This window comes from Canis lupus, chromosome X (assembly GCF_048164855.1).
Source record: "Canis lupus baileyi chromosome X, mCanLup2.hap1, whole genome shotgun sequence".
NCBI classification, from domain to species: Eukaryota; Metazoa; Chordata; class Mammalia; order Carnivora; family Canidae; genus Canis; species Canis lupus.
In genome coordinates this window covers 43903790-43918883 of record NC_132876.1, presented here as the reverse complement: position 1 = coordinate 43918883, position 15094 = coordinate 43903790, and the positions used below count along the sequence as shown (strand labels likewise).

General features: G+C 39.1%; 1 protein-coding gene across 1 annotated transcript in view; it reads left to right on the top strand.

Moving 5' to 3' along the window:
* The first annotated feature begins 6558 nt into the window (after positions 1-6558).
* Positions 6559-15094, top strand: part of RNF128 (ring finger protein 128) — a 123750-nt gene continuing 115214 nt past the window's right edge. Inside the window, exon 1 of the mRNA XM_072818113.1 lies at positions 6559-7195. Within this exon, the coding sequence (XP_072674214.1) occupies positions 6790-7195 (406 nt within the window). The 5' untranslated portion in view covers positions 6559-6789. The remainder of the gene's footprint in view (positions 7196-15094) is intronic.

Genomic DNA, 15094 nt, shown 5'->3' with positions numbered 1-15094 from the left:
CTTTTTTGGTCTCTTGTTTCATTTTGAATGTATTTGATGTCTCTCTTTCGTATTTTGGACCTACATATTCTTGCTAAATGAGCCAGTATGATTCTTTCATATGAATTGAAGACTTATTTATCAAACGGAATCTGGGTTTCTGTATTGCTATTATAAACTTTAAAATGCAATACAATTTTGCAGACGTGTAAATGTTAGGGAAGGGAAAAATTATGAAATTTTTTGGCTATTGACTAAAAACCTCAGGCTCAGGTTTCAAAGCTACTCACTTTTTAAAAAAGATTTTATTTATTTATTCATGAGAGACACAGAAAGAGAGAGAGACATAGAGAGAGAGAGAGAGGTAGAGACACAGGCAGAGGGAGAAGCTGAGCCACCAGGGCTGCCCCAATTCTTTCTTTAATAGCTTACCAAAGAATTTCAATGTGTATATCTCATGTGCAATCTAAACTTCGAGACTGTGGTCCTCCAGGAGGTTATATTTCATAATTTACTAATTGATTTGTTAATTTGAAGGTGGTATTGCAGTAATATATTTGTGTGGCTTTGGAATTAATGAACACATTTTGTCACTTGAAGGTAAGTTCTTCTGATGGTAATTTGGCATTTTTCTTAGGAAACTGCTACCATAGCTATCCAATTTTACAACAATCAGAAACGTGGACACAGATTTGTAACTCCAAATTTAGATAGAAAAGCTTCTAGAATATGAACTAAATTGCCAGGGAAGTTGTTTCTAAAGATCCTAAATTTAAAAAATAGTTCATATTTCTCATTTAATATGAGAACAGAAATTACACTTGTTAAAGTGTAGCTTTTGGGCAGCCCAGTGGCTCAGTGGTTTAGTGCTGCCTTCAGCCCAGGGCTTGATCCTGGAGACCCGGGATCGAGTCCCACATCGGGCTCCCTGCGTGGGGCCTGCTTCTCCCTCTGCCTGTGTCTCTGCCTCTCTCTCTCTCTCTGTGTGTCTCTTATGAATAAATAAATAAAATATTTTAAAAAACCCAACAGAGTTTTAATATCCATTTTGTAGATGGAGAACTAAAACAGAAAAAGACTAAATGATTTAATGTCAGATTGTCAAAGCAACTAAATTAGAAGGTTAATCTTATAACTCCAAACTGTTTCTTTAACTTGCGCACAAAGTAAAATGTTTGAATAAGAGTAAACTTTCATGTAGTGTATCACTACATGTAGTGTTTCACTGTGAGATAAACTTCTCCAAATCCTGGAGCTCGTAAAATAAGCCAGACTATTGCGACATACATCCAAGTATTTGAATGCCCACTCTGTGACAAGCCCTGGGTTAGCACTAGGAACACACCATAATACAAGCAAAACCGCATGGCCCCTACCCTTGTGGACCTTACAGTGTCATGGAGGAGAGAAGCAGTCAAATGATTGCACTAATACATGAGCTCAGTGCCGCAAAGGCAAGATTTCTGCTATTAGAGCTTTTTAACAAAGGAAGCCAGGTTGGGAAAGTTTCTCCTGAGAAAGTGAATGTGTGTTTGAGGACTTGAATGAGAACCGATATGGCTGGAGCGCAGAAAGTGGGGCACAAGATAAGACAAGCAAATAGACCAAGGCTCTTGCAGGCTATGCAGAGCCTTGTAGGCCATAGTAAGAATTTTAGTTGGTATTTTCAGAGCACTGGGAAGCCCTTAAATGGTCTGTGGCCAATATATGCCGTGATTCAATTTATGTTTTAGAATGGTCACTGTCTCCTGGAAGGATAATGGATATAAAGAGGTCACCAGAGACAGTTGGATCCTAATAACTATTCTTCTCTTCTATAGTAATAGATCTGTCGTTTTTAGCTGGGCACATGGCTACCTACCCTAACAAATACTTTCCCCTGGTTCTTTTGTTGCAAGATATAGCCTGTGACTAAGTTCTAAGTTCAGAAGTGAGCATAAGTGATCTGTACGATTACTGAACCAATTCCTCAAAGGTTGTAAGGGAATGCTCTCTTTCCCTTTCCCCCACTTCCCTTTGGCTAAAATGTGAGCATGGTGATACATCTCGTATCTTGCAGAGGAAGAGCAACATTCTAGGGATGTCAACCCAATCAGCTAGTAGGAGCCGAGGTTCCTGATTTTGTGGGGCTGCCATACCAGTTCTGTACTTCTTACCTGTTTTTTGGTTATTACATGAGAGAAAAATAAACCATCTTGTTTATGTCATCACTAGTTGGGGGCTCTGACCAGCAGTCCAACCTGTATACTACTACTACTAATGTAGGAGGCAGGAGTAAAAGCAAGGAGACCAGCTAGATGACAGGTGAGATTGGGCACAGATATAGTCTATTTAAACTTCAGAGATAATATTAAAATATAGATTCAGGCATCTTCCCCAATTTTAATTGTCCAGTTCTTAACAAATTCTCACTGAAAGGAAAAAAATTTAACACAAAATTCTTCCCCTCCCCCCTCAAAATCACAAGAGCAATTTCTTAGAAACCAAAGAAAATGTAATGTCTTTCATGTATCTTTGCTGTCATATGGTCCTAGGTATATTTGACTTTAGCCATCAAGTGATTTTGTAATAACAAATATCAGTTACTTTTACTTGGCTTGGGCTAATATTAAAATTAATTTTTATTCCTTTTGAACATACACCAATTTAGAGTCACCTGGCTCAGAATTGGAAGTTGCTATGAATAATCAAAGGTTACCTGCATTCTATTAGAACACAGCTCTGTGCTTTCTCATCTTTCTTTTTTTTAAAGATTTTATTTATTTATTCATGACACACACACACACAGAGGCAGAGGGAGAAGCAGGCTCCATGCAGGGAGCCCAACGTGGAACTCGATCCCAGGTCTCCAGGATCACACCCTGGGCCGAAGGCTGCACTAAACCGCTGAGCCACCTGGGCTGCCCTGCTTTCTCATTTTTCAATGGTGGATTTGCCATAACCGTTGTTCAATCCTACAGAGAAATTTGAAATGTTCCTTGCTTGAGAGATGAATGGTTCCCTTCTCTATGCTTTTATTAATATTGATCGTGTAACTTTGCCAAGATACTTAATATTCATTAGGGTACTTAATATTCAGATACAAACAAGTAATCCAAAAAATCCAGTCATATTAAATGTATTTCTTTAGGATAAGGGAAAACAAAAACTTAGGGCTAGAAATGGTATCACCATAACAATGTAAGAATAAAGGTAACATAGTGAGTGGTATGACCTGGACCAAGAGATGAGTCCAATATTTCTATTTTAGACAATAGACACAAATATAACATGAAGGAAGGAAAAATTAAAAATTGACAGTTTCTAGGGGCGCCTCGGTGGATCTGTTGGTTAAGTGTCCAACTCTTCATTTCGGCTCAGGTCAGGATCTCAGGGTCATGAGATCAAGCTCCACACTGGGCTCCACACTCAGCAAGGAGTCTTCTTGAGATTTTCCTCTCCCTCTGCCCCTCCTACTCATGCGCTCTCTCTCGCTCTCTCTCCCTCAAATAAATAAAATCTTTGAAAAAAATGGATAGTTTCTAAACAACTTTTATGTTCACAGAGTTCTAGCATATTGGATCTGGAAAAGACCTTATGGATAAATAAATTCTAATCCAACCTCTTTTATTGTGTAAGTGAAGAAAAGTCCCAAAGAGGTTTTTTATTTCCCTGAGGATATAATAGTAGCTGTGGCAAAATCAGCACTTGTGCCAACTTTGGGTTTCTAATATACTTCAAAAATGTTCAGACTACCGCCTAAAGTACAAAAAACATACAAAATCAGATTGAACGATATGTAGACATACAATATAGAGATAATACAAATATAGTTTGGAAGTCGAAGCACAATGAGATGGAAATAAAATGACCAATCTGTCCAAACTACTAGATCCTGTACAATTTCGTCATATACAAGTTGTATGATCTCAAGTTCTTAAATTGTAAAGTGTAAAAATTTACCTGGAGAGCCTATTTAAAATGTGAATTCCTAGATATTCCCCTCAGATTCTGATTCAGGATGACTAGGGGTGGGACCCAGAAATCTTCATTTTTAATAAAATTCCAAGCGAGTATAATGTAGGTGTTCCACAAACAAAACTTTAGGAGTACCTGGGTGGCTCAGTTAGGCGTCTGCCTTCAGCTCAGGTCATGATCTCAGGGTCCTGGGATTGAGCCCTGGGTCAGGCTTCCTGGTTGGCAGTGAGTCTGCTTCTCCCTCTCCCTCTGCCCCTCCCTCCCACTTGTGTTCTCTCTCTCTCTCTCTGAAATGAATAAATAAAATCTATTTAAAAGTGAAAAAATTTTTTTAAAAACACTGAATAAGCACTAGATCACTCATGCCCCAACAAATTATCTTAAGAGTTAACAGAAAAATTGCATTCACGGGTATTTACTGTTCTGGAACTTATTCTACTTAACTGCAAAAATTTAAAAACAATCTAAAATCATCTTTGTAAGTGATGACTCTCTCTGAAAGCCATAAAAGGAAGCATAAATGAACTTACATACCAGATACATAATGCTGGTTACCATATAAAGTCATGCACTTCAACCTTAAGAGCAATTTTAAATAGTTTAGTAAAATTCTCCTTCACGCACCAGCACTGCCACAAAGTGTTAAAGGGAAAGTTGTCATTTTAAAGACCTGTAATGATTTTTAACTTCTACAAAAAATATGTGAAGATTTAAAACTAGTATGTCACAATGAACAAAACTTCTAATGGATTTAGCTAACTTCTCACTAATCAGTTTTTTAAACTATTTCATGAGAAGTTTTTCATGAGAATTGCTTGAGAAGCAATTTAATAACCTTAGGAAAAGTGGAATCAAATTTCTAGGACTTGACTGATTCTTTGCATGTTGAACACTGACATTGCATTTATCAGAGATGTCTATCGGCAATCAGCAAACTAATGGTTTTGGCAATAGTAGCACTTCTCCTTTCAGTTTGAGAGTTTTCTTTGTCCACTGAGTACAGGCTTTCTTCTGAGTTTGAACATCAAAATCTCAGTCCTAATAGCAAAAATAATGAACTATTTGTGTTTACTGTTCAGTAGACCACAAGCTAATACACAGAGACCTTTAAACTTTCCAGTTCAATTCCATGAATAATTATTAACTGATTACTATGTGCAAGGTGCTTATGGGGTATGGGGGGGGAAGGGATATACAGGTGAGTAATCAACAGCTATAATATAATATAGAAAGGTTAAATTTATACTGTGCATCTGCTGGGTTTATTTATCAGGTCCTATTTCCTGAACAGGTCCTATATTTCCTGAACTCCTCCCTTCTGCTAAATAGCGTTACTGTTCATTCCCACCCAGCAGTGGGCCCACTCCTAAGGCTGTTATCTCAGATGCCTAAAGGCAGACAAGAAGTAGGAGAAGAAATATCTCTATTGGTGATCGCATTCAACAATGTCTCCTATTTTCCTGTTTTCTGTTGTCCTGTTCCTTTGGCTCTAGTAGACATTCTGATTCCAGACTACTTTCCTTGGACTTCAGACTACCATTGTGCCGGCTTTCCTTTTGGTCTGGTATCCTTTCCTTTTCTGACAGCCTGATGCCTGTTTGTCTCATTTGCTGACTCTTGGCCCAGACTCCTGATAGCTCTGTCTTCTCATCCACTTATCTCTTTCTTCACTAGCCCATGGCAGACTGTGATCACCCTAACCCAGCCACTTACCCAGACCAATTGACCCTTCAGCAATCTGTATCAGTTGCAATCTCGATTAAAAGCAGAGCTTACAATAATTTTTTTAAGATTTTATTTATTTATTCATGAGATACACACACAGAGAGAGGCAGAGACATAGGCAGAGGGAGAAGCAGGCTCCCTGCGTGGAGCCTGATGCAGAACTCGATCCCAGGACCCCCGGATCACAACCTGAGCCAAAGCCAGACACTCAACCACTGAGCCACCCAGGCGCCCCACAGAGCTTACAATAAAAGAAGTGATGAAACAAATAAAAGTCTAGACCTCTGAGAGCACTAGAATTAAAAATACTAAATATTCAAAATTACACCTGGACCAATCTTTTGTTACAATATAACACATAGTACATAAAAATTAATGGAATGCAGAGCAACTCAGGTATCGAGCAATCGACAAATATTTGAGTGCCTACCATGGGCCAGGCACTGTACCTGAATAGATCCCTAGCCACTGAAATGTTTACTTTTCAACGAATATAAACAAGGTGGCAGAAGATATTCCTTGGGAAGCCTATTAAGAAAAAAAAATCCACAAAGAAATGAGAGGGCTGAAAAGGCTACAAAAATCAATTCTCCTACCGCTGTAGCAGTGAAATGTCTGGATCTTAACTTACTCCTGGAAGAACTGGTTGATAGCATATTTCAACGGGGCTTGGAAAACCAGTTTAGTGTTTTAAATATTCTGAGAGAGGTGACTTTCAGACTTGTCACGTGGGATTCCTAAGAGTCCTGTTCCTCATTCCGATCCACTCCGTGTTTATGAAAGTGCATTCGCTGGAACATTAAGAAAAAAATTTCAGTGCAGGAAGTCATCCAATCCTGATAAGTTGACATGTAGAATAAAGTTTATGATGTTATTTATTGCTAAGGTAGTCCTGGTTAAAGGTCACGTGTGTGCGGTTGGAGGTGGGGAGGCAAGGGAGAACGTAGAGAGCCCAAGTGAAATAGAGCCTGATGTATTCAGGGCTTATGTGGTTAGAGGTGAGATCAGTTACCTCCTTGCAACTGAAATTTCAGACTTCTGCTTAGCAGAGACCCAAGTGGACAAATGGTGACTGATATTTGGAAATACCAGCAGACATTTTGAATCGTGTGCTCAGATGAACGAGCAATGAGCCAGGAGAATAAGTCCAGTTGTTTTCCGCCGCTTGTAATTTTTGCCTTCTTACTTAAAATCACGGTGTCTTTTTCCATGAATGCCTATGTGACTGTGACTTATTACAATGAAACCAGCAACTACACCACGACAGAGAGGTGTGAATGTGGTGTTTATGGATTAGCTTCGCCGGTGGCTAATGCTATGGGGGTGGTTGGCATCCCTCAGAACAATAATTACCAGGCTTGTGATTACAACACTGAGTTTACTAATACTAACAGTCCCTGGATTGCGCTGATAGAAAGAGGCAATTGTACATTTTCAGAAAAAATTCAAGCAGCGGGCAGAAGAAACGCAGATGCTGTTGTGATTTATAATGTTCCAGAGACTGGCAACCAGACGATACAGATGGCGAATTTTGGTAAGTAATGACTGAGTCCCAAAGAAGGTTTATGTCTTTGTTTATCTTAAAATGGCATTTCCATCTAGAATTACTCTAGGATTTGGCGACAACATTGTCAAATGATTTGCTTTTTTTTTTTTCCCAGCACTACCTGGAATCACTTTACTATTACTTAATATTTGTAATTAGGTTGTTCCACGGACCAAGGCAATTCACGAAGTGATCCATATGTTCTTTCATGATTTTCTTAGTTGTTTTAGTTGGCTCATTATTATATAACTGCTTTTTAAGAAAATGCACCTGACCTCTAAACATTTTAAAAAAACAAATATCTTAATTCCATTTTTAATTTGTACTTTTCAGTTTGATTCATTTTCTTCCTCAGAAAGGATCGTACATACTCAACTATGCAATTGCTACAATCCTGATTAACTATTATAAGTAAACAATAGCATATTGTAAGTATGCAAAATGTTAAAAATGAGAATTCCACTATCTGCTGTGTGCATGTGAGATGTGAATATGTTTGTGGAACTAATTCATATAAAACTGCTCTCTGAGAAAAATTATACAGTGGAAAAGGCATGGTAGAAATAGGATCACACTGGAATCTGCATCAAAAGTAAAAGTTTCCCTGAGAAGTATTTACTTAGGACTTCTTAAGTACATATAATCATCTAATTTATTAACTTTGTACTGGAACTTACTTCTGAGAATTATTGTTTTTATTTTATTTGTTTTGTAAAACAATGCAGCTCTCTGAACAAAGTGTGTTTAAGCCAGTAAAGAAGTAGATTTCTCTCTTAATCTTTCTCTACTATAGGTAGGAATGGATATTTTAGCTCCAGATGGCTAAGGAAAAAAAAAAAAAAAGGTAATGATTTCAAACAGAGTAAGAGCTGGAAGAACACAATATCAAGGATAATTGATTATCACCACCAAATCTGGCATCTGAGGAAATTCATGTAAATGAAACAGATTTCAAAATTTTAAAAGAGAGAAAATCAAATTTGTGTTAAGAATAATAGGGATTGGGGATCCCTGGGTGGCGCAGCGGTTTAGCGCCTGCCTTTGGCCCGGGGCGCGATCCTGGAGACCCGGGATCGAATCCCACGTCGGGCTCCCGGTGCATGGAGCCTGCTTCTCCCTCTGCCTGTGTCTCTGCCTCTCTCTCTCTCTCTCACTGTGTGCCTATCAAAAATAAATTAAAAAAATAAAATAAATGTTTTAAAAAAAGAATAATAGGGATTGAAAAAAAAAAGAATAATAGGGATTGGAACATGCAGGTTATGCCCCTGCAATAATGGCAGGTTAGTACTAGCGTGGGAAAAACAAGCTACTGGTTTCTCTGGGTATCAGAAAACCAGGTAAAGATGGTCTTTCAGTGGCATGAAATTATTGTCAATGTACAAGACTCCACTCGCTCACTGCCTTTTGTAATATACCCTGGACACTCCCAGAACTCAGGCATTCACATTTATTTTTTTTCATAAGCCCTTCCCTGTGTGTTCCTTCATTTTTACAAGTGACTTGTATTTTTTGTAGAAATAAACAGGGACAATCTGCTCATGAAAATCAGAAACCAAGCCTATTCTAAGGAACCTACTTCCCTTAGTTTCAGTTTAGATTCTGAGTACTCCAGGTTTCCTGTGGGCAATTGCATTGTCTTCACAGCTATTTTTAAAGTATATACAGTACCAGACTAAACAGTAGTCCTGTTTTCAAAACTTGCTTTGCAACATGCAGTAGAGGCCAACATCTAGTGGAATGTGGGTACCCAGCCACTGATTTTCAAAGACTTACCAAAGGTTACTTACAGTAAATCTCATCAGGAGGCACACACAGTCATCTGAATGCCTGACTCTGAGCAGAGTATTAAAAACAAGGCAGTTACATTTAGCCTTCAATGTGTACTTGCAGCGTAACCAAGGATATATGATCAAAAACATTTTTTAGAACTACCACATTGTCCCTCTTTTAAAATAAGCACATTGAAAAAGAAAGCATAACTGTAGTAGTTGTAATAGTTTATATTTGTTACCATTTCCTCTATGTCAGGCACTGTTGTAGGGTGCCTGCCATATTTTTATTTCATTTTATTTTATTTCATTTTTCCTATTACCACTTTATTTTTTTATTTAGATTAAATTAGCCAACATAGAGCACATCATAGTTTCAAAGATAGAGTTCAGTGATTCATCAATTGCGTATAAAACCCAGTGCTCATTATACCAAGTAATCTCCTTAATGCCTGTCACCCAGTTACCTCGTCCCCACCCACCCACCTCCCTTCCAGCCACCCCACCCTCAGTTTGTCTCCTAGAGTTAAGAGTCACTCATGGTTTGTCTCCGTCTATGATTATTGATCTCTAATACCAAAAGTTCTCAACTGCAAAGAATTAAAATAGTAAGTTTAGTGTTTTGCAGTTATAAGACCTATCGCCTAGTGTGTTAGTATAGTTCTGTCTTCCCAGAAATTTCCCTTACAGAGATTATTAGATGGTGAAGTTGACAAAGGGTGAGGCAGGTGTGGATACCAAAAACCTACAGTCACCTTCTGGCCCATTTAAAGATGGGGTCATTATTTTGTCACATAAGCCCACCTGTTGTTAATTTTTGCTGTCTTTGGGTTAGTGTCCTGTTTTGTGGACATGCTCATTTAAAAAAAAAAAGATGCTCATTATTACTTACCATCAGAGAAATGCAAATCAAAACTACAACAAGATATAACCTCACTCGTGTCAGAATCAACAACACAAGAAACAAGTGTTGACAAGGATGTGGAGAAAGATGGGAATGTACACTGGTGCAGGCACTGTGGAAAACAGTATGGAGGTTCCTCAAAAAGTTAAAAATAGAACTACCCTCAATCCAGTAATCACACTACTGGGTAATTCTAAGGGATACATAAAATAAGGATGAGGGCAACAATTCCTCCTCCTCCTGCAAAAGCTCTTGGCTTCCTCTCCATCCTCTCATCTTTTAGCACCCCCACAAACCACCTTTCCGGAAAAATCGCACTATGGCACCCTGTCATCCTTGTCCTGCTCCACCTCCTTCTCCCTTGATCCAGTCCCATTGTTCCATGCTAGGCCTTGGGAACCTTTCCACAACGTCGTGCCTCTTTGCTTACCCATGTCGATGACCTCCAACCAAAGACCACTAGGAACAAATCCGTAGTTGAAAAAGTTGGATTTTTTATTTGCTTCAGCAAAGGGGGTAGGCACAGCACAGGAAAGCAACGGGGCATCTCCATAAGAGGATGGTAGGAGGGACTCAGATGATCTGGGTGAGGGTCTAGGGAAGCAGGCCATCTACCTGCCACCCCAGTTTGCTGAGACTATAGAATTTCCCAGAAAGCAGGACTTTTGGGCCTTAAAACAGGACATTCCTAGGAAAACCAGGCTGAGTTGACGACTCTAGCTGGCTTTGCTCTGGGTTTAGAGGCTATCAAAGAGAGGAGGCAATCCTGTGATTGGATTTCAAACTACATCTTCTCTCTATGTGGGGAAGGCTGACCGGAAGCTACAGCAGTAATTGAGAAAGAAGCAGCAGTCACTTGGCATTAGCCAGGATGGGAGACTTTTGGTCATTTTTGCGAGTCGGACACAGTTCATATTTGGACTATGTTCAGACATGATTGTGGAATAGGCTTATTTTTGTCCTGAGCCTCCCCCTAATGTTGGTGTTCTCTGAGACTATTTGTGCTCAGCAAGGAAATACCAATTCCCAATTGATAGTGGCACACCCGGTCTCAGGTTGTCTCTTTCTCACTAGCAATAATACACTGTGCCTGTGCCCTCACTGTGGTACAAATGCATTATCCGCCCACCCCTGACAATTTTAAATTCCTGTGCCCCCTTTTCCCCATCTGGGCTGCCCTCAAGGCCCCAACAAGCATAAAGAATGCTCCTGCACTCTCATGGTTTCATGATATGTGGACAGAATGTCCTTCCTCCTAGGCCTACTCTATTTATAGCCTCCCTATGAGCAGGCTTCTTTTTTTCTGGAGGGGACAAAGTTCAGTCTGCCACTGAAGAGGAATAATGGATAGCTTAATGCTTGGAGGTGAATCCTTCATTCAGTGTGTCCCAATTTGCAGTTCGTTTTCACCTCGCATTTTTGATAGTATTAGAAACAAGAGACTATACTTATGTATCCGTAAGCAATTATGTAACATCTTTTTTTTCCAGATTTTATTTATTCGAGAGAGAGAGAATGAGAGAAAGAATGAGCACAAGCATGGGGCGAGGCAGAGGGAAAAGCAGACTCCTTACAGAGCAGGGAGCCCAATGCGGGACTCAATCCTGGGACCCCCGGATCATGATCTGAGTCAAAGGCAGACATTTCATTGATGGAGTCACCCAGGTGCTCCAGTAATTACACAACGTCTTCACAACCATTTGCAAATGTTTCAGAGACATCCATCCTGTTCTGTCCCAGATGAACAAGAAAAAACAAGAGGCTTGTTATTAAAGTGTGAAATTTGGAACCTGTTAAGTACTAACTTGATAAGCAAACAGGTCCTGAAAGTTAACTATGCTGTTAAGAAGCAAATTGCCTTAAGAAATGTGTAGGTTTGAGTGCAGTTGATTTCAGCAAAGTCAATAATTGGGGCAGGATAAAATGGTTCTTATGTTTTTATCATTTCGACCGTGTCGAATGAAAGGGATTACAAGGGTGAGGTTTGAAGCATTTCAGAATCCCCAAAACTCATCAATTCCAGAGCATACGTAAGCACATGGAAAGGAAGGGTTTGATCAGAGCAGCAAACACAAACACTAAATGTTTTGGGGGAAATGTCTTCTAGAAATGAAAGAGGAAAGAAATAAGAACAAAGTGTATGAAGGGAAGGGAAGAAAATCATTAAAAACTTCACTAAGGGGCAGCCTGGGTGGCTCAGTGGTTTAGCACCGCCTTCGGCCCAGGGTGTGATCCTGGAGACCCGGGATCAAGTCCCAACGTCAGGCTATCTGCATGGAGCCTGCTTCTCCCTCTGTCTGTGTATCTGCCTCCCCTCCCACCGTGTCTCATGAATAAATACATAAAATCTTTAAAAAAAAAAACTTCACTAAAGTTTCAGTAGCTTCTCGTGGCACTTGGAGTAATTCACACTCCTTCCTATGTCCTGCTGGAGCCATGAATCACCTGGCTCCTGCCTACCACTCTGACCTCATCTCCTGTAACCTCCCCACCCCCCTGCCACTCACTCAGCTCTAGCCACACTAGCTTCCTGATAGTCCCTCTATTCCACTAAACTCTTCCCTGCCCTTGACCCTGAAAGTACTTGATACCCCCCACATCTCATTAAACATAAAGTCCTGATGATTGTACCTCCCTGCATTACCTTTCTTTTAAGTTTTTATTTAAATTCCAGTTAGTTAAGATGCAGTGTAACACTAATTTCAGGTGTACGATATAGTGATTCAACAGTTCCATACAACACCAGGAGCTCATCACAAGTGCCCTCCTTCATCCCCATCTCTTGTTTCCCCATCCTCCCACCATTTCCCCTCTGGTAAGGATCAGTGTGTTCTCTAGAGTTAAGAATCCATTTCTTGGTTTCTTTCTCACTCTCTCTTTCTTTTTCTTGGCTTGTTTGTTTTGTTTCTTAAATTCCACATATGAGTGAAATCATGTGTTTCATGATTTCAACTGATGAGAAATCAGTTGTCTTTCTCTGACTTATTTCACTTAGCATTATGCTCTCTAGCTCCACTCATATTGTTGCAAATGGCAAGACTTCACTCTTTCTATAGCAGATTGGTATTCCATTGTATATATCCACATATATGTGTCTGTATATATACCACAACTTCTTTATCCATTCTTCTATCAATGCACACTTGGGCTGCTTCCAATATCTTGGCTATTGTAAACAACACTGCTATAAACATTGGGGTGCATGTATCGCTTTGAATTAGTTTTTGTATTCTTTGAGGAAATACCTGGTAGTGTGATTACTGGATTGAGGGTAGTTCTATTTTTAACTTTTTGAGGAACCTCCATACTGTTTTCCACAGTGCCTGCACCAGTGTACATGCCCATCTTTCTCCACGTCCTTATCAACACTTGTTGTTTCTTGTGTTGTTGATTCTGACACGAGTGAGGTTATATCTCATTGTAGTTTTGATTTGCATTTCCCTGATGGTAAGTGATAATGAGCATTTTTTTTTTTTTGATGAGCATCTTTTCATGTGTTTGCTGGCCATCTGGATGTCTTCTTGGAGAAATCTCTCTTCATGTCTCCCGCACATTTTTAATTGGATTATTTGCTTTTTGGGTGTTGAGTTGTAGAGTTGTTTATGTATTTTGGATACGAACCCCTTATCAGATATGTCATTAGCAAATGTCTTCTCCCAATATCTCCATCACCTTTTAGTTTTGTTGATTATTTCCTTCACAGTGCAGAATCTTTTTATTTTGACATAGTCCCAATAGTTTATTTTTGCTTGCCTCAGGAGACATGACTATTTAGAAATTTCTACAACTATTGTCAGAGAAGTTATTGCCTATGTTCTCTTCTAGGATATGTATTGTTCCAGGTTTCAACTTTAGGTCTTTAATACATTCTGAATTTTCTTCTTTGTTTCACCTTGTGCCTCTGAGAGGCAGGGACACTAGTGAACAAAGGCCTCACAGGATAAACAACTCCCACTGAGCCTGGCACCCAGAAGGAGGCGGGGCATCTCCCCCAGGTACACACACCTGAGAATTAGCACAGCAGGACCTCCCCCAGAAGACCAGCTGGAAGAAAAAGGGAAGAGCAAGTTCTTGACCAAGCAGTGCTGGAAAGATCCAGGACCAAGGAAAAGAGTATATTGAAGTAGAGGGTCCTTTTTTAAATTTTTTTTCTTTTTTCCATTACGACTCGTTTTTGTTTGTTTTTGTTTTTTTATGACTCATTTTTATATCAGACTAAAAATTTCCAATATTTTTTCTTTTCCCACCTTAACTACAATATTTTACCAGCTCTTCGTATTTAAGTATTTTCCTTTTTGATTTTCATATTTCTACAATTACATGTCTTAGATACATTTTTCACTTCTGGATTCCCTTCAACATATTCACTTTAATTTTGGTAGATACACAAGATAAGGGTTTTTCTTTTTCTTTTTTTTTTTCTACCTCGTTTTGTTTTACAATGGTGGAAGCTAGCACCTTCTAATACATGATCAGCATATACCCAAAACCAAGTGGAATACTGTGCTGATTCATTCTGTAAGATTATATTCTCTCTTCATTCCCATTCTGTTCCCCTCTTTTATCTAGTTTATGATTTGGTGGTCAATGTTGGGGCTTTCTACAAGTATTGCTGGTTTATATAAATTTGGGATTGAGCATCTTCTAACATAAAGAACAGTATACACTCAGAACCAAGAGAATTACGTCTAGTACCCCTCAGGTAGATTACATTCTCCCTACACTACCTCTTCTTCACCACCACCATCCCCCCCTTAATTTTTCTCTTTTTCCTCTTCTCTTTACTTTTCTTTTTCTTTTTCTTTTTTCTTCTTTGTTTTTGGCTTTTGGCTTTTTATTTTTACTACATTGTTTTAAAATTTGTTTTTCACTTTAGTGGTCCTTTTATTTTGTTCTTTTCTTTTTCTTTTATTTTCTGGTCTCTGATCTATTCGAAATTATCTAGGGTGTATTTTACTTAGGTCATGGTTGATATTTTTGACACAGCCCACTCATACAGCCACTCTGCACTAGACAAATGACTAGAAGGAAGAATTCACCATAAAAGAAAGAACCTGAAACTACTCTCTGCCACAGAGTTACAGAATTTGGATTTCAATACGATGTCAGAAAGTCAATTCAGAAGTACAATTATAAAGCTACTGGTGGCTCTGGAAGAAAAGCATAAAGGACTCTAGAGACTTTGTTACTGAAGAATTGAGATCTAATCAGGCC